Here is a 23,133-nt window from a genome sequence, read left to right as displayed (position 1 = left end):
TTTTGTGTGAGTTGAGGTTGATTCTCTCTTTCATCTCTCCACTGCTCTCTGTCTGTTTGGATTATAGCTGACTCCTGACCTCCTGTCATGTGATGGTGTTCAGAATCACTGTCAGCCCTGTTCTGTTCTGTCTCTGACGCAGTGTCTCTGACCTCTGTTCTCTCCCTCCCTGCAGCCTCGGCCCCGGTCAACAGTGTGAGTAGACGCCGCACCCCCTCCGTGGCCCCCCTGTCGTGGGAGAAGCGCAACGCCGCCGCCATGTCGAGCATCACTATCGACCCCGAGCTCAAGCCCGGGGAGTTTGTCATCAAGAGCCTGTTCGCTGAGTTTGCTGTGCTGGCTGAGAAGAAGATTGAGGTGGTGATGGCCGAACCGCTGGTGAGTTGCTGTGATCCGAGAGGGAGGGGGGGCTCAAGTAAGGCCACATCTCAAATCAACCCCTAGCCCTGAATCCTAGGCACTTGTCTGAAAGTGTTGAATAGGTGAAGCAATATTCTGACCAATATTACCCTATGCTTTTACCTTTCAGATCTACATAAAGTTCCCCTATTTGTGGGGGCTAGCCTAACAGTTTATTTGGAATTAAGCAAAACTTTGAAGGCTATTCTCACTAGCCATTAATCAGGCTGTGTCCTTAGTTCTTAGTTCCGGCTACAGAGCAGTACTTGGCTAATGGCCAAATGGTCAAATGTTTCTAGTGACTGCTTAGTGTTCAGTCTGTAAACAGACATATCCTTTAACTTGGAGGGGTTTATGTGTGTGATTTCTTGCTGTGGGTGTGAACGCCTAGAGAGTGTGAGAAATGAGGCACATGCATTCCATTGCGCTTTCCCAGAATGGGGGGCATATTATTTTTCTAGGAATCTTGTGAGCTTTTTTTTACCCGGATACCAAGACTCCGTGGGAGGTACAATCCCCTGCCTTACCTAGAGGCTGGGAGGTGTGTGTGTTTTGGACACTTGACCGTTCTCTCCATTTAGCTCTCTATTCATCTCACTATTCATTTACCTGAGTGCTCCCCTCTTTCTGCTGCCATCTCCCCTCCCTCTCTCTCACCCCTTCATTCTCTCTCCCTGGCTGGTGTGTTTGTCCAGTGGTCAGCCTGTAGATACTCCTGACTGACTGTTTACTCAGGGGCTGGTAATGACCCCAGGCTGATGGCAGATCTCGTTCACTGTCAATTACTATGCTCTATATAGACCCATTGTCTCCTCTCCTGTTTCACCTTGCCCCACATCCAGTGGTGTGCTGATATGAGTGACATAGGAGTCCTATTATGTTAGGAATCCATATTTGTCCTTTGTGAACTTGACTGACAGCCATCCTTCTCTCCTTCAGGAGAAACCCTTGTCCCGATCCCTCCAAAGAGGGGAAGATGCACAATTTGATCAGGTGAGTTCTAGTTTGTGTGTGTGTGTGTGTGTGTGTGTGTGTGTGTGTGTGTGTGCGTGCTTACACACTGCACATGCATTATGGACTCTCTCCCTCACCTCTAGCCCATAACCCCTCCCCCACCCTCCCATCCATACAGTAGTTGAATTCTCCAGCTCCACCCAATCAATCCCCACTCAATGCCCCATCCATCCCTCATCTCTAACTGGTGCCTGCAGAACTCTGAACAATGGAGCTGCTGCAGAGTGCTTTGTTCAGCACAACACAAAGCCAATGAGGATATGGTGCTATAGATCCAGATGCCTCCATTGTTTGCGTGAGGGAGAGGGAGCAAAATCGCTGTGTCATCCTTAGCAGTAAATCGGTGTTGGGTGCTGGAGTGTGTCCGCCTGGTGCCTGGAGGGCACAGAGAGCAGTTGCATAACTCTCCCTCCCAGCATCCATCACCCAGCACCCTCAGCACACTGCACTGCCCCTCACAACATACACTGACACACACATACACTTAATTCAGGCACATTCCATTCATTGTGCAGAAGGGTACTATTACTCAGCCCAACTGCAAATTACCTGACTGAACACTATACACTTGACATGCGTAGGACTATGATTGCTCTGGTGCATGTTGTAGAAGAACAACTGAGGATAATGTACTGTAAACCACATTTCTTACTAGCATTATGGAAATATACCCCTACCATTTTCAGTCTACAAAGATGTTGATAAAAGATTCATAGTATGAGGTTGCAATTCACCTCCATTCATTAACATATTTGATCTGATGATCAAAGTGCTGAGGAGGTGTTTAAACCAGAGCCTGTTTGTTGGTCGGCCCTGACGTACTCACTGTACAGCCACTGCAGAGCCTGTTTGTTGGTCGGCCCTGACGTACTCACTGTACAGCCACTGCAGAGCCTGTTTGTTGGTCGGCCCTGACGTACTCACTGTACAGCCACTGCAGAGCCTGTTTGTTGGTCGGCCCTGACGTACTCACTGTACAGCCACTGCAGAGCCTGTTTGTTGGTCGGCCCTGACGTACTCACTGTACAGCCACTGCAGAGCCTGTTTGTTGGTCGGCCCTGACGTACTCACTGTACAGCCACTGCAGAGCCTGTTTGTTGGTCGGCCCTGACGTACTCACTGTACAGCCACTGCAGAGCCTGTTTGTTGGTCGGCCCTGACGTACTCACTGTACAGCCACTGCAGAGCCTGTTTGTTGGTCGGCCCTGACGTACTCACTGTACAGCCACTGCAGAGCCTGTTTGTTGGTCGGCCCTGACGTACTCACTGTACAGCCACTGCAGAGCCTGTTTGTTGGTCGGCCCTGACGTACTCACTGTACAGCCACTGCAGAGCCTTTTGCTGTGGCGGCTGTAACGCTAGCCGCTCAATAGGATAGGACCTCGGTGCCCGACACGTCATCCAACACCGCACTCACAATCGATACTTCCTGTTCTCTACTGTATGTCACCCAGTGATTAGGTCATCTCCTCTCCCCTCAACCTCCCTCCACTTCTCTCTTTCTAGATATTCCCCTGTATCCCTTTCCCTGCATCCTCCTTTCTCCTCCTTTTCTCTGTGGTGGTAGAATGGTCTGTCTACATAAAATATAGCACCTCTGTCTGTGTGTATGTTCTGTGTGTAATGATGTGTGTAATATTGGTTATGAAGATGTTTGTATTTGACATTTTTGTACATTCTCATCCTCTGATAAGCTATAATAATGTGTGTAGACTCTATTGTGAGGTGTCTGTGTGCTCTTCTCACAGTTAATAAGCTCTATGAGCTCCGTAGCGGAACACTGTTTGCCCTCCCTGCTGCGCACACTGTTTGACTGGTACCGGCGGCAGAGTGGCACCGAGGATGAGTCCTATGAGTACAGGCCTCGCTCCAGCACCAAGTCCAAAGGGTACGATACTCCTGTTATCTGCTCCTCCTTCTCTCCTATCCTCCCCTCACTTCCCGCTCCTGAACAATCCACCTCTAATGGTTTCTGGTAAATGTGTTATTCAGTCCGTCATAACTCTTTCCCCTCTTTCTCTCGCCACCATCTCTCTCTCTCGATCTCTCACCCCCCCCCATAGGGATGAACAGCATCGGGATAAAGACTTCCTATTGGAGCGGAGGGACTTAGCCATAGATTTCATATTCTGTTTAGTTTCAGTAGAAGTTTTAAAACAGGTAAGTCCTGTTTAACGTTACTTCTGTTTGTTTGTCTGTGCTGTTAGAAGAGTCCTCTCCCTTAGTGTAGTCACTGCAACGTCAGCATACCAAGGCATACCGAGCTGTCATCCTAAACTACATCATCTAGACCGACAGCAGACTAAGCAGATCCAAATCACACACTCTTAGACCCTGACTGAGCACAGTGCTTGGTTGTCCTTGGCTCCAACAGGGAGGATAATGAATGTTAGCAAAGAAAGAGAGAGCGACAGCATGAAGGGAGTATCAATGTGCCTATTATGACTGATGATCTAATGTTTGCGTCACAGATTCCTCTTCATCCCGTGCCAGACTCTTTAGTACATGAGGTTCTGAACCTGGCATTCAAGCACTTTAAACACAAAGAGGGGTAAGTGTAAAAGACACACACACAACCAGACCTGGGATAACTATTGTTTTAACTATGCTTTGTGAAAAATTCAGGGGAATAAATAGTTACTTAGGAAGTGACTACAACTATTTGAATACAGATCTGAGAAAGCAAGTACTTAAAAAAAAATCTTTGAAAACAGATCTCAGGAAGTGACTACTCTTCAGAAACTATTGGATTGGCTACCTTCAGCTAATGGCAGAGCTGTATCTGGAACTGTATGTTGAAGATAGAAATATAATGATTTAAGCACACACAATCTCATATATGATTCCAATCTATCAGACAGTCATATTTTATCAATAAATACATTTCTATCTGGAAATTCAGTAAATGTCCATTCTCCTGGATGTCCATTGCCCCAGGTTTACATTATCAAGTCAAACCAATTATATTTGATAAGTATAAATAAGTTGTGACGCTCAACTATTTTTTGACTCTTTCAACGTGCCGCTGAAAAGGTTGAAAGCTGCAATTAATTTTATGATACCTGAAAATACTGTAGAGTAATTCAAAGCCATTTGCAAACAGAAAGTTGGATGCTTAGCAAAAACAACTTTGAACCTCTGTCCAGCCGAGGGTAAGTGTTCTTGTTTCAAACAAACACACTTTACCATCTTCAAAGGGATAGTTTACTCAGACTACAAAGTAACATGATTTTCCACCTACCTTGGCTGTAGTTGATTCAAGAAGGCCATTTTGACACTTAATAGCCATATTTTATTACTGTTAGCGTTCTCCATAACTCTTAATGTTAAACTGTTCTTGTGCCTGTGTAATAAAACTGTAATTACTTTTGGAGCAACATTTTATTAGCATGTTACATAATACTTTGGTACACACACTCAATCATCATACGCTGCTGCTACTGTTTATCATTAATCCTGATGCCTAGTCACCTTACAACTATACATATCTACCTCTATCGATCCGGTATCCCTGCACGTTGTAAATATGGTACTGGAACGGACTCTACATACATACACAGTACCAGTCAAAAGTTTGGACACGCCTACTCAGTGATTTAATGGGCTGTCCCATTTTGAGTATTTGAGGGCCCATGCCAAACCTTTTCAACCTCCTGAGGGGGGAAGAGGCGCTGTCGCACCTTCACAACTGTGCACGTGTGTGTGGACCATATTAACTTCTTAGTGATTTGGACACTGAGGAACTTGATGTTCTCGACCCGCTTCACTGCTGCCCTGTCGATGTGGATAGGGGTGTGCCTACTCCAGCTTTAAGTTGGATGGGTTCCGCTGGTGTACAGCAATCTTTAAGTCATACCACAGATTCTCAATTGGATTGAGGTCTGGGCTTTGACTAGGCCATTCCAAGACATTTAAATGTTTCCCCTTAAACCACTCAAGTGTTGCTTTAGCAGTATGCTTAGGGTCATTGTCCTGCTGGAAGGTGAACCTCCGTTCCAGTCTCAATTCTCTGGAAGACTGAAACAGGTTTCCCTCAAGAATTTCCCTGTATTTCGTGCCATCCATCATTCCTTCAATTTTGACCAGTTTCCCAGTCCCTGCCGATGGAAAAACATCGGTGTTCTCGGGGTGATGAGAGGTGTTGGGTTTGCTCCAGACATAGTGTTTTCCTTGATGGCCAAAAAGCTCAATTTTAGTCTCATCTGACCAGAGTACCTTCTTCCATATGTTTGGGGAGTCTCCCACATGCCTTTTGGCGAACACCAAACATGTTTGCTTATTTGTTTCTTTAAGCAATGGCTTTTTTCTGGCCACTCTTCCGTAAAGCCCAGCTCTGTGGAGTGTACGGCTTAAAGTGGTCCTATGGACAGATACTCCAATCTCCGCTGTGGAGCTTTGCAGCTCCTTCAGGGTTATCTTTGGTCTCTTTGTTGCCTTTCTGATTAATGCCCTCCTTGCCTGGTCCGTGAGTATTGGTGGGCAGCCCTCTCTTGGCAGGTTTGTTGTTGTGCCATATTCTTTCCATTTTTTTATAATGGATTTAATGGTGCTCCGTGGGATGTTCAAAGTTTCTGATATTTTTTTATATCCCAACCCTGATCTGTACTTCTCCACAGCTTTGTCCCTGACCTGTTTGGAGAGCTCCTTGGTCTTCATGGTGCCGCTTGCTTGGTGGTGCCACTTGCTTAGTGGTGTTGCAGACTCTGGGGCCTTTCAGAACAGTTGTACAGTGGTGTGAAAAAGTGTTTGCCCCCTTCCTGATTTGTTATTTGTTTGCATGTTTGTCACACTTAAATGTTTCAGATCATCAAACAAATTTAAATATTAGTCAAAGATAACACAAAATGCAGTTTTGAAAAGGTTATTATTAAGGGAAAACAAAATCCAAACCTACATGGCCCTGTGTGAAAAAGTGTTTGCCCCCCCTGTTATAACACAACTCAACTGTGGTTTATCACACCGGAGTTCAATTCCTCTAGCCACACCCAGGCCTGATTACTGCCACATCTGTTCTCAATCAAGGAATCACTTAAATAGGACCTGCCTGACAAAGTGAAGTAGACCAAAAGATCCTCAGAAGCTAGACATCATGCCGAGATCCAAAGAAATTCAGGAACAAATGAGAAAGAAAGTAATTGAGATCCATCAGTCTGGAAAAGGTTATAAAGCCATTTCTAAAGCTTTGGGACTCCAGCGAACCACAGTGAGAGCCATTATCCACAAATGGCGAAAACATGGAACAGTGGTGAACCTTCCCAGGGGTGACCGGTCGACCAAAATTACCCCAAGTGCGAAGCGACGACTCATCCAAGAGGTCACAAAAGACCCCTCAACAACATCCAAAGAGCTGCAGGCCTCACTTACCTCAGTTAAGGTCAGTGTTCATGACTCCACCATAAGAGACTGGGCAAAAATGGCCTGCATGGCAGAGTTCCAAGACAAAAACCACTGCTGAGCAAAAAGAACATTAAGGCTCGTCTCATTTTTGCCAGAAAACATCTTGATGATCCCCAAGACCTTTGGGAAAATACTCTGTGGACTGACGAGACAAAAGTTGAACTTTTTGGAAGGTGTGTGTCCCATTAAATCTGGTGTAAAAGTAACACCGCATTTCAGAAAAAGAACATCACACCAACAGTAAAATAGGGTGGTGGTAGTGTGATGGTCTGGACCTGTTTTGCTGCTTCAGGACCTGGAAGACTTGCTGTGATAAATGGAACCATGAATTCTGCTGTCTACCAAAAAATCCTGAAGGAGAATGTCCGGCCATCTGTTTGTGACCTCAAGCTGAAGCGAACTTGGGTTCTGCAGCAGGACAATGATCCAAAACACACCAGCAAGTCCACCTCTGAATGGCTGAAGAAAAACAAAATGAAGACTTTGGAGTGGCCTAGTCAAAGTCCTGACCTGAATCCTATTGAGATGCTGTGGCATGACCTTAAAAAGGCAGTTCATGCTCGAAAACCCTCCAATGTGGCTGAATTACAACAATTCTGCAAAGATGAGTGGGCCAAAATTCCTCCACAGTGCTGTAAAAGACTCATTGCAAGTTATCGCAAACGCTTGATTGCAGTTGTTGCTGCTAAGGGTGGCCCAACCAGTTATTAGGTTGTAGGGGGCAATCACTTTTTCACACAGGGCCATGTGGGTTTGGATTTTGTTTTCCCTTAATAATAATAATAATAATAATAATAATAATAATAACCTTCATTTCAAAACTGCATTTTGTGTTTACTTGTGTTATCTTTGACTAATATTTAAATTTGTTTGATCTGAAACATTTAAGTGTGACAAACATGCAAACAAATAAGAAATCAGGAAGGGGGCAAACACTTTTTCACACCACTGTATATATACTGAGATCATGTGACCGATCATGTGACACTTAGATTGCACACAGGTGGACTTTATTTAACTAACTATGTGACTTCTGAAGGTAATTGGTTGCGCTAGATCTTATTTAGGGGCTTCATAGCAAAGGGGGTGAATACATCTGCACGCACCACTTTTCTGTTATTTATTGTTTTGCATTTTTTGAAAGAAGTAAAAAAAATTCACTTCACCAATTTGGACTATTTTGTGTATGTCCATTACATGAAATCCAAATAAAAATCCATTTAAATTACAGGTTGTAATGCAACCAAATAGGAAAAACACCAAGGGGGATGAATACTTTTGCAAGGCACTGTAGCGTTAACATACCTGACAGCTGTGAGAATGTGCCCTGGAATACTATCAAGTGACTGTTCCTTATTCCATGTAATAACTCCATTATTATGCAATTATGTAACAACAATGTAACAACTTTATGCAACATTGTTGCTATTGTAAAAATCACAAAGTTACACATGTATAAGAACTTGATGTCAAGTGTTACTTCATTACCTTGTCTCACTCATTATAAAAATATATTTGTTAGTCATTTTGAAGCTGCAAAAGTGGTCTACTCTAATGTTGAGGTGATTCCGTGTCCCTCGATTTTCATTCTAGGCTGTCAGCTATATTAACATTCATATCTAAGAGCCCTCCAAACCATGTGCCTATGATTTATATATTTAGACTAATTCAACTAACTTGCAGTTTTTGGATTCTTCATCAAATATTTGGCAGCCATCAAATATTTTTTGGTTTTCAAATAACTTGCATATGTTAAAATCCTTCAAATATTTATTTAGTTTTCTGAGAGGTATTCAAAATAGTTTAAAATATTATTTGTTTTCTGAGACCTGTATTTGAATATCAAAGAAAATTGTTGCCTTTTAGTTGTAACTCTATATAAACTACATTCCCTCGAGTATTTGAAAAGTTGGTATTTTCAAGTAAACTACCAAATACAGCAATTTTCTGCCTAGGTCTGACACACACTGCTGTTTATACTCGCTCTCAAAATATGACACCGGCACCCATTAATACACATACTATATACCAGCGGTATTCACTCTTCCCCTACGAGGTCCGGAGCCTGCTGGTTTTCTGTTCTACCTGATAATTAATTGCACACACCTGGTGTCCCAGGTCTAAATCAGTCCCTTATTAGAAGGGAACAATGACAAAACACAGCGGAACTGGCTTCGAGGTCCACAGTTGAGTTTGAGGGCTATATACAGTTGTCGAAGTCCAGCACACATACAGTGGGGGAAAAAAGTATTTAGTCAGCCACCAATTGTGCAAGTTCTCCCACTTAAAAAGATGAGAGGCCTGTAATTTTCATCATAGGTACACGTCAACTATGACAGACAAATTGAGGAAAAAAAATCCAGAAAATCACATTGTAGGATTTTTTTATGAATTTATTTGCAAATTATGGTGGAAAATAAGTATTTGGTCACCTACAAACAAGCAAGATTTCTGGCTCTCACAGACCTGTAACTTCTTCTTTAAGAGGCTTCTCTGTCCTCCACTCGTTACCTGTATTAATGGCACCTGTTTGAACTTGTTATCAGTATAAAAGACACCTGTCCACAACCTCAAACAGTCACACTCCAAACTCCACTATGGCCAAGACCAAAGAGCTGTCAAAGGACACCAGAAACAAAATTGTAGACCTGCACCAGGCTGGGAAGACTGAATCTGCAATAGGTAAACAGCTTGGTTTGAAGAAATCAACTGTGGGAGCAATTATTAGGAAATGGAAGACATACAAGACCACTGATAATCTCCCTCGATCTGGGGCTCCACGCAAGATCTCACCCCATGGGGTCAAAATGATCACAAGAACGGTGAGCAAAAATCCCAGAACCACACGGGGGGACCTAGTGAATGACCTGCAGAGAGCTGGGACCAAAGTAACTAAGCCTACCATCAGTAACACACTACGCCGCCAGGGACTCAAATCCTGCAGTGCAAGACGTGTCCCCCTGCTTAAGCCAGTACATGTCCAGGCCCGTCTGAAGTTTGCTAGAGTGCATTTGGATGATCCAGAAGAGGATTGGGAGAATGTCATATGGTCAGATGAAACCAAAATAGAAATGTTTGGTAAAAACTCAACTCGTCGTGTTTGGAGGACAAAGAATACTGAGTTGCATCCAAAGAACACCATACCTACTGTGAAGCATGGGGGTGGAAACATCATGCTTTGGGGCTGTTTTTCTGCAAAGGGACCAGGACGACTGATCCGTGTAAAGGAAAGAATGAACGGGGCCATGTATCGTGAGATTTTGAGTGAAAACCTCCTTCCATCAGCAAGAGCATTGAAGATGAAACGTGGCTGGGTCTTTCAGCATGACAATGATCCCAAACACACCGCCCGGGCAACGAAGGAGTGGCTTCGTAAGAAGCATTTCAAGGTCCTGGAGTGGCCTAGCCAGTCTCCAGATCTCAACCCCATAGAAAATCTTTGGAGGGAGTTGAAAGTCCGTGTTGCCCAGCGACAGCCCCAAAACATCACTGCTTTAGAGGAGATCTGCATGGAGGAATGGGCCAAAATACCAGCAACAGTGTGTGAAAACCTTGTGAAGACTTACAGAAAACATTTGACCTGTGTCATTGCCAACAAAGGGTATATAGGGATAGGATAGGATAAAGTGTTCCTTCTAACCCCCCCCCCCCCCCCAAATTGTAAAGTGCTTATCCCACTGGCTATAGGGTGAACGCACCAATTTGCGAGTCGCTCTGGCTAAGAGCGTCTGCTAAATGACGTTAATGTGCCCTTGAGCAAGGCACTTAACCCTAATTGCTCCTGTAAGTCGCTCTGGATAAGAGCGTCTGCTAAATGACTAAAATGTAAATGTAAATGTATATAACAAAGTATTGAGAAACTTTTGTTATTGACCAAATACTTATTTCCACCATAATTTGCAAATAAAATCATTAAAAATCCTACAATGTGATTTTCTGGATTTTTTTCTTCTAATTTTGTCTGTCATAGTTGACGTGTACCTATGATGAAAATTACAGGCCTCTCTCATCTTTTTAAGTGGGAGAACTTGCACAATTGGTGGCTGACTAAATACTTTTTTCCCCCACTGTAATATTCCTGAGTGGTTTTGGCTCTGCAGCGGAGTCACTCATGACTTTATGGGGGTTTGGATAAACTGTTTTTTCTTTATAACCAGTGTGTGTGACTTTATGGGGGTTTGGATAAACTGTTTTTTTTTATAACCAGTTTGTGTGACTTTATGGTCTGTCCAAATCATTAATGTCTCTTAAAGAAAACACAATCACCACTTGTTAGACAAGTTGAGTAACCCGTCACAACTGTTTCAACCCTACAGTATACAGCCACATGCCTCTGGTTTTAGAGAGATGGGTGTTTGATCGTCCTTAACTTTTCGCACACATCGTTGGGATGATATTTCCTTTAATAGTTTTGTTTGTTCAGCTGCTCCTAACCGGTCTGTTTATGGGTCAGTGTCTTCATACACCCATGTTAAAATATTATGAGAGCTACTTCTCTTTGTGTGGGTGGATAATGGATATGTTCTGATTGACAGGTACCCTGGCCCCAACACTGGCAATGTGCACATCATAGCAGACCTGTATGCTGAGGTCATCGGAGTGCTCACACAGTCAAAGTAAGCGTTCAAGTCCTCTCAATACAGTTGAAATAACTGAACAGGTCACTCCTGTTTTATTCATATGTTACTCCTAAACTAGATGTTAAAAATGAGCCAACTCCTTATGAAAGACTCAGTCTGTTGAATCAGATGCTGAGTGAGACACTAAATCAGTGTAACGTGTGTTTGTCGCTCCAGGTTCCAGGCGGTGCGTAAGAAGTTCATCACGGAGCTGAAGGAGCTGAGGCAGAAGGAGCAGAGCCCCTACGTGGTCCAGAGCATCATCAGCCTCATCATGGGCATGAAGTTCTTCAGGGTCAAGATGTACCCCGTGGAGGACTTTGAGGCCTCCTTCCAGTTCATGCAGGTCAGTTTCCTGGGTCGTATTCATTAGAGCACACCTTAGCAAACCGTACCAAGAAAATAAGCGTTCCTCATTGGACAAGTTCAGGTATTCCTTCCCCATTTCAAAATGTCAGTTTTAGTCAATTCAACCCTGATGTGTCCAAGCAACAGGTGTTGATCTAATCTATTAGATGCCCAGATTGTACAGTACTGTATGTCTGATTGTGTCCGAGTGGCTGCGTATGGTGGACTGATGGCTCTCTGCTGAACTACACCCATTAGAGTTTTTACTGCAACCCTTTTGTTGGGACTCAGCAGCTCTCTGTAGCAGAGCCTCATAAAGCCAGAGTAACGATCAGATAGCGGATCACTGTGCCAAGAGGAGTGTGTGCGTTGTAGGCCCAGCCAAGAGCACTGAACGGAGCAATGCCTTTTCGTTAAGCTCAATACGGCAGTAAAAAGCCTGCTCAATATGTTCCCCTCTTCCCAGCGTGTTAGTGGAACATGTTGGGTAATATGCAGTGGTTTATTGGTGCCACCACATTTCCTTACGTCTGTTGGTGTCTGCCCATATGCGAGAATCTGTTGCACAGTCTTGGTTTTATATTTGTCTATTGGGTTTATGGATCTGTCACTCTGTTTGTCCTCATCCATGTTGGTATGGCTCTGCGTTCCTCAGGAGTGTGCCCAGTATTTCCTGGAGGTGAAGGATAAGGACATAAAGCATGCGTTGGCTGGCCTCTTCGTTGAGATCCTCATCCCTGTTGCTGCTGTGAGTACCAACCAGACAACATAATACAAAACATGGGAAAACCCCACATTCCACAGTATGGTTATTAGTAGCATAGTGCCTTTCTGTAAAATATAAATTCCACTGTGTTTGTTACGATAGAAAGCACATTAGATTGGCTGTAATGTCATTGGCTGCATCTGAAATGGAACCCTATTCCCTATATATGGGCCCGGGTGAAAAGTAGTGCACTATATAGGGAATAGGGTACCATTTCGGTCACACATATTGATTGAATGAGCTGTGGTGACGCCTTCCTCACTCCCTCCCTGCAGGCGGTGAAGAATGAAGTCAACGTGCCGTGCCTCAAGAACTTTGTGGAGATACTCTACCAGACAACCTTTGACCTTAGCTCCAGAAAGAAGCACTCTTTGGTAACGTCAACTCTTTTCTCACAATATCATCTCGGCCTTCCCTCCCACTTCTCTCTTCTCCCGCTCTCTTTTTTAATTACGTCAACTTGTTAACTCTTAATCTTCTCACACTATCATCTCCCTCTTTCCCCATTCCCTCCCTCTCTTCTGTGGTTGTGTGTTCTCTCTCTCTTTCAGGCTCTCTATCCTCTGGTGACGTGCCTGCTGTGTGTCAGTCAGAAGCAGTTCTTCCTCAATAACTGGCACATCTTCCTCACAAACTGCCTCTCGCACCTGAAGGTACACAACACAATCACCTTAAGCATTTACCTAACACAGAGTTACTGGCCTATAAAGGACTGTCTGAAAAGAAATGCGGACTTCCATGGCAATTTCACATTTAATAGGACACTTTCTGTTTTATCTTTAAAGACAGTGGATTCCCTAATGTTTGAAGTTCAATGGGACATGTCATTGAGTGTCATTTTCTAAAGACTGTATAATGAAAATAGATTATCCCCGGTCCCTTTGGCAGTATTAAGTGCTATGAACCTAATTTGGTAATGTTCAAGTAAGATGTTTATTGCATACTAAGTTCTATCATTTATTACTGTTACCATGACTGAAACCTTATTGCTCTAGCAGAATGTTCTTTAGCCCAGGTAAGTTGTTAATTGTCATAGTGAGATGTTAGATATCCCCTGCACATCAGAACTGGATCTGAGGTGTTTTAGGGTTGAAGGGTGTGCCTTAATGATCATATCTTCCTCCTCCCCTGTCCGACAACCCCCTCCAAACCGATCAAGCCAATCAATCATGCTCCTCTCCTGTACCATACCTCAAGCTAATCCAGCCCAGATGCACTGTGTTGTGTGACTGTCTCCTCGCTTCTCAACTCTGAATAGTTATGGCGATTGAATTCCCTCTGATTCCATGGTGGACACGTGCTATAATTCTCTTTGCTCCTGATGACTCCGTTGTTGAACTGACTCTCTATAATCACAGTCAGGTGGTGATTCAGTTGCTTTTAATTTTCTGTGAAAGATTAGATTCTCTTTGATTACATAGTTTTACTTAACCTGGTGATTTAGATTAGCCCATTTGGTGCTGATGTAATCTCCCTTGTTTTTGTGGTGGAACCTTGAGTCTCTGGTGGCGATTTGTTTAGGAATGCGTGGTGATTTAGCTCCGATTGTCCACTAGGCCATTTTAACCCTGTCCTTGTTCTCAGATGATCACTTAAGTTCAAATGCTGATTCAGATTGATTCAGTTTAGTGCCTTATCTTGTTTTGGAGAGCAAGAATCAATGGGGTTAAAACGATACCTTTTGGACAGTGTATCAGACTGATGATGGAATAGGAGGCTCTCAGATTTTTCTGAGCCTAGTGGATTGTGGGCGATGTAGTCGTAACATACGGCTTGTTTTCCTACCTGGTGTCCATTTACTGTCTCTCTCCTCACGCTATCTATCCACACCTACTTCTCACTAGCTTCACCCCTGCTTTGTGTGTGCCTTTTCTCTTCCCTTCCCTGTCAATTTGATTTGCACATCTTTCATCTCTTTTCACTTTCACAAAGTTTGAAATATAAGAACAATTTAGTATTGGCTATATAGTGTATCATTGCAGTCTTTCTATACAACATTATTGATGGATGTTTGTATCATATTACTGCTTTTGCATTTCATACTTTGCATCTCATTTATGTGTCTAATATGAGACTGACTCAAGTCGATAGAAGGCAGATGGTAGTGAAGGTTTTTAGTCAAACCTTTTTTTTTTTTCTATTATATTTTGTTGCGCTGTTCTCTTTCTAACCTGCATGTCTCCCTCCCCACATCCTCACACGCCGTGTCTCCTGTCGTTTTGTCTCATGTTTTCACTCGCTCCAGATGCCGTCTAACAACAGCATCCGAAAGCAGATTGAGACACTGCAGGTGAGTTTGTCTGGTGTCCGTATGGTGGCATGACCCCCCTCCGAGAGGTCATCTGACCCTGTCCTGAGCCTCTGGAGGACAGTGGGGATGCACCTCCTTAGCCAGGGGAAACAATGCGCTGGAGACTGATAGTCCTCTTAAAGTGTAACTTATTGGGAGAAAAGATTACACAGGAAATAGTGGTTGGACACTTGGCTGTTAGTCGCAAATTGATTTGAAATGCAATTTTGGCTTGTGCTTTTTCAGTGGTTTATGGGCTTTGCTGTTTTGTGTGTATAGTAGTGGTTAGAGCATCATGCTGGTGATGTCAATAGAGCGGACTGCATCATGCCAATGTGTTGCTAACACACATTCTCAGAGACCTACCTTCATCTTTGAGGGGTATTATGAAGCCAGTTACCTGGAAGGGGTTGTTGGTAGATCTGAGGACTAACCAGATGGATTTTGTAGTCTCGGTTTGGAGACCATAGAGTTCTGCAGCGTTTTGTGTGTTCTTTAGCGTTTGTGAGAGGCTGTCTCTAGTTACACCCAATTCTATTATCTCTGTGGTGTTGACATGCGGCTGTGTGCTGCACCCTTGCAGCTCCGTGGCCCACTGAAGGGTGGAAAGGTCATTTTAGTACCCTTGAAAGAATCCTTTGTATGGTTGTCCGCTGTGTTGATATTGGAGGGTATGTTGCGTGTTCGGATTTGATGGGCAGCACTGTGGAATTGCATTTTTAGTCACTGTTTTTTTGTGAACGCTCAGCTTTCTAAACATTCCCCGGCGGTTGGAACATCAAACTACCGCTAGCATAACATGCTGTACTACATCTATATATAGACCGGCTCACTCTGGAACCGATTTATTTTACGACAAGTTGAAATAATTTCAAGAATCTTGTACATCAGTAGTTTATTAAAGATGATTCATAAATGTAATTGGTGTGTACCAATCGTATTAATCTGACAGACCGTTAGATCTGAAGCAGACTCATTATCAAATCACAGATAGACTTGCTGTGAGTCATATCCATCACTGGGGCATCTCAAGCATTTCTATAAATGAGACATATAAATTGTCTCATTCAGTACAGTAGGTCAAATTGATGGTTTGTGTGTCAGATCCCTCTTTATGTGGCACGCCCCACACCAGACTTCAGGAGGAGGCAGGTGTTCTGAATGTTCTCTCTCTGACCCTTTAGAACAAAGATCCCAAAATGTCCCGTGTGGCGCTGGAGTCGCTCTACAGACTGCTGTGGGTCTACATCATCAGGATCAAGTGTGAGAGCAACACCGTCACACAGAGGTCAGTACCAGCCCGGCCAGAGACTGAGACAGGTCAGGGCCCACCCTATCACACTGTAGGCCCACACCACACTATCTCTGTGTGTACGGACACTGTCAAATGAAAGTCATCCAGAACAGCACCTAAATCACCATATTAGAACAAACAAGTGCCCACTCCTTCTGCCGAACCAGAACTAGAATCCCATCTACACTCAGAACTGGTCTAATTTACAGTCTCCGTGGTGAACTTCCCAGTTTAACCCTTTAATCTTCTCCTGTTTCCTGCAGCCGGCTGCTCAGCATTGTTTCAGCACTTTTCCCCAAAGGCTCCCGTAGCGTGGTGCCAAGGGACACGCCCCTCAACATCTTCGTCAAGATCATCCAGTTCATAGCTCAGGTATGTCTTATGAGGACATGCTGGAGTAGTTATTCCTGTATAATTCAGCTATAGCGCAGGTAATGGCTTTTATGTTATCTGTGAATAGTGGTTATTGGTTTATTGTGGCTCATTTCACAGGAAAGGCTTGACTTTGCTATGAAGGAGATCATTTATGACCTCCTGTGTGTGGGGAAATCTCACAAGACCTTCACCATCAATCCAGAGGTAAGAGATGGCCGAGAGACAACAGTAATTATCCAATCATACACTCACTGTGATTACTCTTCATTCTCTGACTGCCCCTTTCTGCCTCTCTCCCTCTCTCTCTCTCTCTCTCTCTCTCTCTCACTCTCTCACTCTCTCCCTCTCAGAGGATGAATATTGGCCTGAGGGCCTTCCTGGTGATAGCTGACAGTCTGCAGCAGAAGGACGGGGAGCCGCCCATGCCCACCACAGGGGTCATCATGCCCTCAGGAAACACCCTGCGGGTCAAAAAGATCTTCCTCGCCACCACCCTCACTGACGAGGAGGCCAAGGTCATCGGTAGGTTAACATCTCTAAGCTCCACCCTGGTCACAACAGGCCAGTATGACTCAGCTATGACTCGGGGACTATGGACCAAAGTTAGCTTTGTTGCTAACTCCGGCAATTTTACATTGATGTTGAACCTGAAATGTTGATTTAATGTGCACTGTCCCCTGCCAAATACATTTCTTAAATAAATAAGCTCATGGGAGTGGGTGATTTTAGGGTCAAGTTTGTGTATAGTGTCAGAGTAATGAATATATGTGTGTTTGTAGGCATGTCGCTGTACTACCCAGCGGTGAGAAAGGCCCTGGACAACATCCTGCGTCACCTGGACAAGGAGGTGGGGCGCTCCATGAGCATGACCAACGTCCAGATGTCCAATAAGGAGCCTGAGGATATGATCACGTAAGGGCCTCTTTGACTTAACATATGTGGCCCATAAAGTGTGTGTCTGTCCGTCTGCATGTGTCATTTACCTGTTTGCAAACGGTGCGTTGTGTTGCAGGGGGGAAAGGAAGCCAAAGATCGATCTGTTCCGTACGTGTGTGGCGGCCATCCCCAGACTGATCCCAGACGGCATGAGCAGACAGGACCTCATCGAGCTGCTGGCCAAGTAAAGGACCCCACTCCTTCACATGTACCACCTCTGTCTGGGAGTAATTGATGAACAAAGCAATGGGGCTTTTATTTTGCCAAAGCTGTGCCTTCAAAAGCTCTGTTTGTGATCCTGTTTGCCCTCTGTCTGACCCCTGAGTCCTCTCTTCTCCAGGCTGACCATCCACATGGATGAGGAGCTGCGTGGCCTGGCCTTCACCACCCTGCAGGCCCTAATGGTGGACTTCCCAGAGTGGAGGGAGGACGTGCTCTCTGGCTTCGTCTACTTCATTGTGCGCGAGGTCACCGATGTCCACCCCACGCTGCTGGACAACGCCGTCAAGATGCTTCTGCAGCTCATCAGCCAGTGGAGGCAGGCCGTCCAGACCAGCAACAAGACCCACGAGGCACAGGTGGGTGGAGAGTGTATAGCGAACTTGCTCTGTACTGTAGTAGTAGGGTTGTTGTATATTTTGAATTGGGTTTGTGTGATTTATATAACCCTGTCTCTGTGTGTGTGGGTGCTCCAGCAGGGCCCTGGCAGCAAGCCGTCTCTCCCCTTTGAGCGCTCTCCTCTGTGGGGGGTGTTGCACGTGGTGGAGGGCCTGGCGCTGGTGGTGCTGTGCAGCTGTCGCCCCGCCACCCGCAGGCTGGCTGTTAATGTCCTCAAAGAGGTCAGAGCCCTGCACACCGCTCTGGGCATCACCAAGGTAACTACCAACTCAGACTGACAGACGGGGATCTGAAAGTGACTCAAATAATGAGATGCAGTGTTTCTAAAGTAGCCTCAAGTAAGATGCAAGAGACTCACTATAACTGTTTCTGCCTGTTTCTCTTTAAGGGAGACGAGGAGTTGGCCATAGATGTGATGGACAGACTAAGTGCATCTGTGCTGGAGAGCTTCATCCATCTCACAGGAGCTGACCAGGTAAGAATGGCGAAGCTGTTGTGTAACTCACTTTTGATTTTATTTAACTAGGCAAGTCAATTAAGAACAAATTCGTATTTACAATGACGGCCTACCAAGAGGCAAAAGGCCACCTGCTGGGATTGGGGCTGGGATTCAAAATAAAATGTAGGACAAAACACACATCACGACAAGAGAGACAGAACACTACATAAAGAGACCTAAGACAACACATGACAGCAACACATGACAACACAACATGGTAGCAACACATGACAACAACATGGCAGCAGCACAACATGGTACAAACACCCTGACCCTCATCCTCTCCTCCCCTCTCCCCTGCAGACCAACCTGCTATACTGCCCCAGTGGTATCGACTTGCAGACGCTGGCAGAATGGAGCTCGTCTCCCATCAGCCACCAGTTTGACGTGGTCAGCCCGTCGCACATCTGGGTGTTTGCCCACGTGACGCAGGGCCAGGACCCCTGGGTCATCAGCCTGTCCAGCTACCTGCGTCAGGAGCACCTCCCCAAGCACTGCCCCACCGCACTCAACTACGCCTGGATGTTCGCCTATACGCGCCTGCAGCTGCTCTCTCCACAAGTGGATATCAAGTACGTCTCTCCAGGCCTTACTCTGTCAATGCGGTTCTCATGGGTGCATGTGCACGTTACATTTGAGGTTGTAAAAAGGCACTTCGAATGGATGTGGTTGCAGTCTGCTCACTAGAGTGCTGGATGATGTCACCCTGTCTTGTGTATGGTGACCGTACGGTTAACGACGACACTGGAGACTCGGCGTGTGACTGTGGATTACATCATCCTAATTGATCCCTCAGCTGTATATGAGGATGAGAGTTGTTGCCTGTCTTTTCTAGTGTGCGTATGTACGTTGTATGTGATTTTCTAATAAGTCCTTCCAGGATTCCGCGATTGCAAAAAGAGGACTCGCAATTTCAACCAATCACCGCACAGTATGGGTCAATTAAGCCACACGTCAACAAACGTTTTCCCTTTGCAGCTAATTTTCGCGTAAAATAAAATCAAGTATTTTTGCCTGCAAAATAAATAAAAATCACTGCGAAATCCTGGAGGGACTGTCTAATACCACCTGCCTGTTATGAATCTTTGACCTGTGCCCCTGCAGCAGCCCTATAAATGCTAAGAAGCTGAACAGCCTGAGCAGCAGCAGTGACTCGTACGTGGGGCTGTGGAGGAACTACCTGATCCTCTGTTGTAGCTCCGCCACTTCCTCCCCTAACTCCTCCTCCTCCACCTCTGGCTCCGTCCGCTGCTCCCCGCCTGAGACGCTGGCGTCCACGCCGGACAGCGGCTACAGCTATGACTCTAAGGTCAGAGGGCATGACCTATCCACTTTTTTCCTCAGTATGTTTTACATGGGTGCTGTCAATGTAATAATGCCTATTCCACGTTGAGAAAATGCTGTGTTTTTACTATATTTATTTCCTTTAGTTAGAGATTGAAAAATCATTTGAATTGTCATATTGATTTGTTATCTTTATGTGTGTCCAGATTATTGGCACTCCGTCCCCCTCATCCCTGTTCAAACACGTTGTCCCGATGATGCGCTCTGAGAGCATGGACATCACAGAGTCACTCGTCCTGGGGCTTGGCAGGACCAACCCCGTGGCCTTCAGGTGAGGGAGCCACCCTGTACGTCTGTCTGTGGCTGAGAGTCATGTTTGAGTTGCCTGTGTTCAAATTTGCATGTTTGAATATGTCCTAGTTTGTGTGTGATTTGGGGTTATTTGGTTAGTAGGCACGGTATGTGATGAGTGAGGGTGTATGAGTGTTTGCCCAGTAGTTTTCCTTACTTCTAGTCTGTCTTCCAGAGAGTTGATAGAGGAACTGAACCCCATCATTAAGGAGGCTCTGGAGAGGAGACCCGAGGTGGGTGAAGCTCACTGACCCTCACATCTCATTCATTTATCTAACATCAAAACACCGTACTACCTGCTCAGTACTGACTCTTCTCCTCTCTTGATGCAGAACATGAAGCGTCGCAGGCGTCGTGACATCCTGAGGGTCCAGCTGGTCCGGATCTTTGAGCTGCTGGCCGATGCTGGTGTCATCAGTCAGACGTGAGTGGAAGCCAGAACAGACCATTACAAACTAGAGATATAAATACACATGTAGTTATAGAATATAGTATCCTAGAATAGAATCATGGACCTTCCATCTTTGAATTCACTGACCCCTGTCCTTTGTGTGCAGGGCGAGTGGCGGTCTGGACGGGGAGAGTCACTCTCTGAACTCGACACTGTTGGAATATGTGGATCTGACGAGACAGCTGCTGGAGGCTGAGAATGACAAAGACTCCGACACACTGAAGGACATCCGCTGCCACTTCAGCGCTCTGGTGGCCAACATCATTCAGAACGTCCCAGGTACCCCACACACACACACACACACACACACACACACACACACACACACACACACACACAATAAAGTGTCAATATCAAAATGCTTACTTACAAGCCCTTAACCAACAATGCAGTTTTAAGAAAATATTTACTAAATAAACTAAACTAAAAAAAGAAAGTGTGTGTTTTGTGAGTCGCTGTTTGACATCTCTGTGTGTGTATTCCCACCAGTGCACCAGAGGAGGACCATCTTCCCCCAGCAGTCTCTGAGACACAGTCTGTTCATGTTGTTCAGCCACTGGGCCGGGCCCTTCAGCATCATGTTCACCCCACTAGACCGCTACAGCGACCGCAACATGCAGATCAACCGACACCAGTACTGTGCACTCAAGGTACAACCAGCTGTTCACATGCACGACTATCACTGAGATCACACTCTGTCAACACTATAAACACTTCTGAGTCATGACGTGGTAAATGTTTGTCTACTGTGTGTCTGTAGGCCATGTCTGCAGTGTTGTGCTGTGGTCCAGTGGCTGATAACGTAGGCCTCTCCTCTGATGGTTATCTCTACAAGTGGCTGGACAACATCCTGGACTCTCAGGACAGAAAGGTAGGAGAAGAGCCCTTCTACACTGCTGGGCTTAAACCATTCCTTGATTACCACCTTCTGTCCGTCATCTGCACTGATATGATCGCAAAACAGGTCAATTACTTTTGAGTGGTCCAGATGAAGGGAATGAAATAGCTTGACTCTTGAGGTGCAGCACTGAGTGCAGTTGTATATGGAGGGTTTGTGCTGATGGTCCCTCTGATGGTCTGTCTCTCTGTGTCCCCCTGCAGGTGCACCAGTTGGGCTGTGAGGCAGTGATGCTGCTGTTGGAGCTGAACCCAGACCAGAGTAACCTGATGTTCTGGGCTGTGGACCGCTGCTACACTGGCTCACGCCGCGTGGCTGCCGGGTGCTTCAGGGCCATCGCCAACGTCTTTCACAACAGGCACGTCGCCCATTATGTCTGATTTATAGTGTGTGCGCGTTTCTCTGTGTATTAACTCTGTTATAATCCATGATGTACTAATATGATTGATATCGTATGGTCTACAGGGATTACCAGTTTGACACTGTGGTGCTGCTGAATCTGATCCTGTTCAAGGCGGCTGATTCATCCAGAGATATCTATGAGGTGGCCATGCAGCTGCTGCAGGTTGGTTTGACACGTTCCTGGACACATGCTGCTCTGTTAACTGGCTCTAAAAAAAATCCAGTATTTTTTTTGTAGGTACTTAATGGGATTTTTCTGTGTGTGTTCTGTTCCCCAGATCTTGGAGCCCAAGCTCTTCCGTTACGCTCATAAACTGGAGATCCAGAGAACAGATGGGATCCTGACCCCTCCCTCCCCCCTGCCACACCTCTACTCTGTCTCCTACTACCATCTGTCTGAGGAGCTGGCCAGGACATACCCAGAGCTCACCATGCCCATCTTCTCAGGTCTGCACTGTTACATACATACACATCACACACCGTCCTACACTCATCTGTCTCATTGGGCAAATCTCAAATGACCCCCTGGTCAAAGTAGTGCTCTTTAAAGTGAATAGTCTGTCATTCGAGATGCATAGCTTTGGCATTTGGCACATAGATTTGACTCTTATTGATGTGGTGACTGTGCTGTTTCCTACCCCAGAGGTGAGCCAGCGTATCCAGACAGCACACCCTGGTGGTCGCCAGGTGATGCTGCACTACCTCCTGCCCTGGATGAACAACGTGGAGCTGGTGGACTTCAAGCCGTCGCCACGGAGACAGGAGACCCCCGTCTGTGAGGATGAGGAGGACGCCCACGAGCGTGACATGATGATGGTCAACAGCCGGCGCTGGCTCAGAGGGGAGGGCTGGGGCTCCCCGCATGCCACCACCATGGTGCTCAACAACCTCATGTTCATGACCGCCAAGGTATGACCACAACCTGACCACACACAGGCATTACATTCACTCTGCTGCTGATAAATGATCATGTTTGTTTGGACTGTATTGCTCTTGTGTATACAGTATGGGGATGAGTTTGCGTGGTCAGAGATAGAGAACGTGTGGACCACCCTGGCAGACAGCTGGCCAAAGAACCTGAAGATTATCCTCCACTTCCTCATCAGCATGTCAGGGGTCAACAGTGAGCCCAGCCTCCTGCCCTATGTAAGTAAAGCTTACACAACGATCCTCTCTCCCTCACACCTCCCAT

General features: G+C 45.5%; 1 protein-coding gene across 6 annotated transcripts in view; it reads left to right on the top strand.

The window, feature by feature from the left end:
- The window catches only part of LOC311148814 (protein furry homolog-like), a 76,789-nt gene that overhangs the window by 28,159 nt on the left and 25,497 nt on the right, over nt 1-23,133 (top strand). For 3 of the 6 annotated variants that reach the window (XM_084185806.1, XM_084185804.1, XM_084185805.1), the window contains exons 1-33: nt 180-378; nt 1,339-1,392; nt 3,162-3,301; nt 3,477-3,573; nt 3,885-3,964; nt 11,346-11,426; nt 11,607-11,775; nt 12,433-12,525; nt 12,819-12,917; nt 13,095-13,196; nt 14,789-14,833; nt 16,018-16,121; nt 16,391-16,499; nt 16,620-16,706; nt 16,853-17,024; nt 17,282-17,414; nt 17,515-17,622; nt 17,779-18,016; nt 18,137-18,313; nt 18,445-18,531; nt 18,859-19,127; nt 19,660-19,864; nt 20,046-20,170; nt 20,366-20,423; nt 20,523-20,614; nt 20,748-20,920; nt 21,131-21,291; nt 21,402-21,512; nt 21,743-21,897; nt 22,005-22,104; nt 22,220-22,388; nt 22,585-22,850; nt 22,947-23,087. In XM_084185806.1, the coding sequence (XP_084041932.1) occupies nt 259-378; nt 1,339-1,392; nt 3,162-3,301; nt 3,477-3,573; nt 3,885-3,964; nt 11,346-11,426; nt 11,607-11,775; nt 12,433-12,525; nt 12,819-12,917; nt 13,095-13,196; nt 14,789-14,833; nt 16,018-16,121; nt 16,391-16,499; nt 16,620-16,706; nt 16,853-17,024; nt 17,282-17,414; nt 17,515-17,622; nt 17,779-18,016; nt 18,137-18,313; nt 18,445-18,531; nt 18,859-19,127; nt 19,660-19,864; nt 20,046-20,170; nt 20,366-20,423; nt 20,523-20,614; nt 20,748-20,920; nt 21,131-21,291; nt 21,402-21,512; nt 21,743-21,897; nt 22,005-22,104; nt 22,220-22,388; nt 22,585-22,850; nt 22,947-23,087 (4,320 nt within the window). In that variant the 5' untranslated portion in view covers nt 180-258. Of the gene's footprint in view, nt 1-175; nt 379-1,338; nt 1,393-3,161; nt 3,302-3,476; nt 3,574-3,884; nt 3,965-11,345; nt 11,427-11,606; nt 11,776-12,432; nt 12,526-12,818; nt 12,918-13,094; nt 13,197-14,788; nt 14,834-16,017; nt 16,122-16,390; nt 16,500-16,619; nt 16,707-16,852; nt 17,025-17,281; nt 17,415-17,514; nt 17,623-17,778; nt 18,017-18,133; nt 18,314-18,444; nt 18,532-18,858; nt 19,128-19,659; nt 19,865-20,045; nt 20,171-20,365; nt 20,424-20,522; nt 20,615-20,747; nt 20,921-21,130; nt 21,292-21,401; nt 21,513-21,742; nt 21,898-22,004; nt 22,105-22,219; nt 22,389-22,584; nt 22,851-22,946; nt 23,088-23,133 lie in introns of those variants that run through there. The other 3 variants (XM_084185803.1, XM_084185807.1, XM_084185808.1) reach the window with 2 other exon arrangements.

The sequence above is a fragment of the Coregonus lavaretus genome (genome assembly GCF_964263955.1).
Source record: "Coregonus lavaretus genome assembly, chromosome: 21".
NCBI classification, from domain to species: Eukaryota; Metazoa; Chordata; class Actinopteri; order Salmoniformes; family Salmonidae; genus Coregonus; species Coregonus lavaretus.
This window is presented reverse-complemented; position numbering and strand designations above follow the sequence as displayed.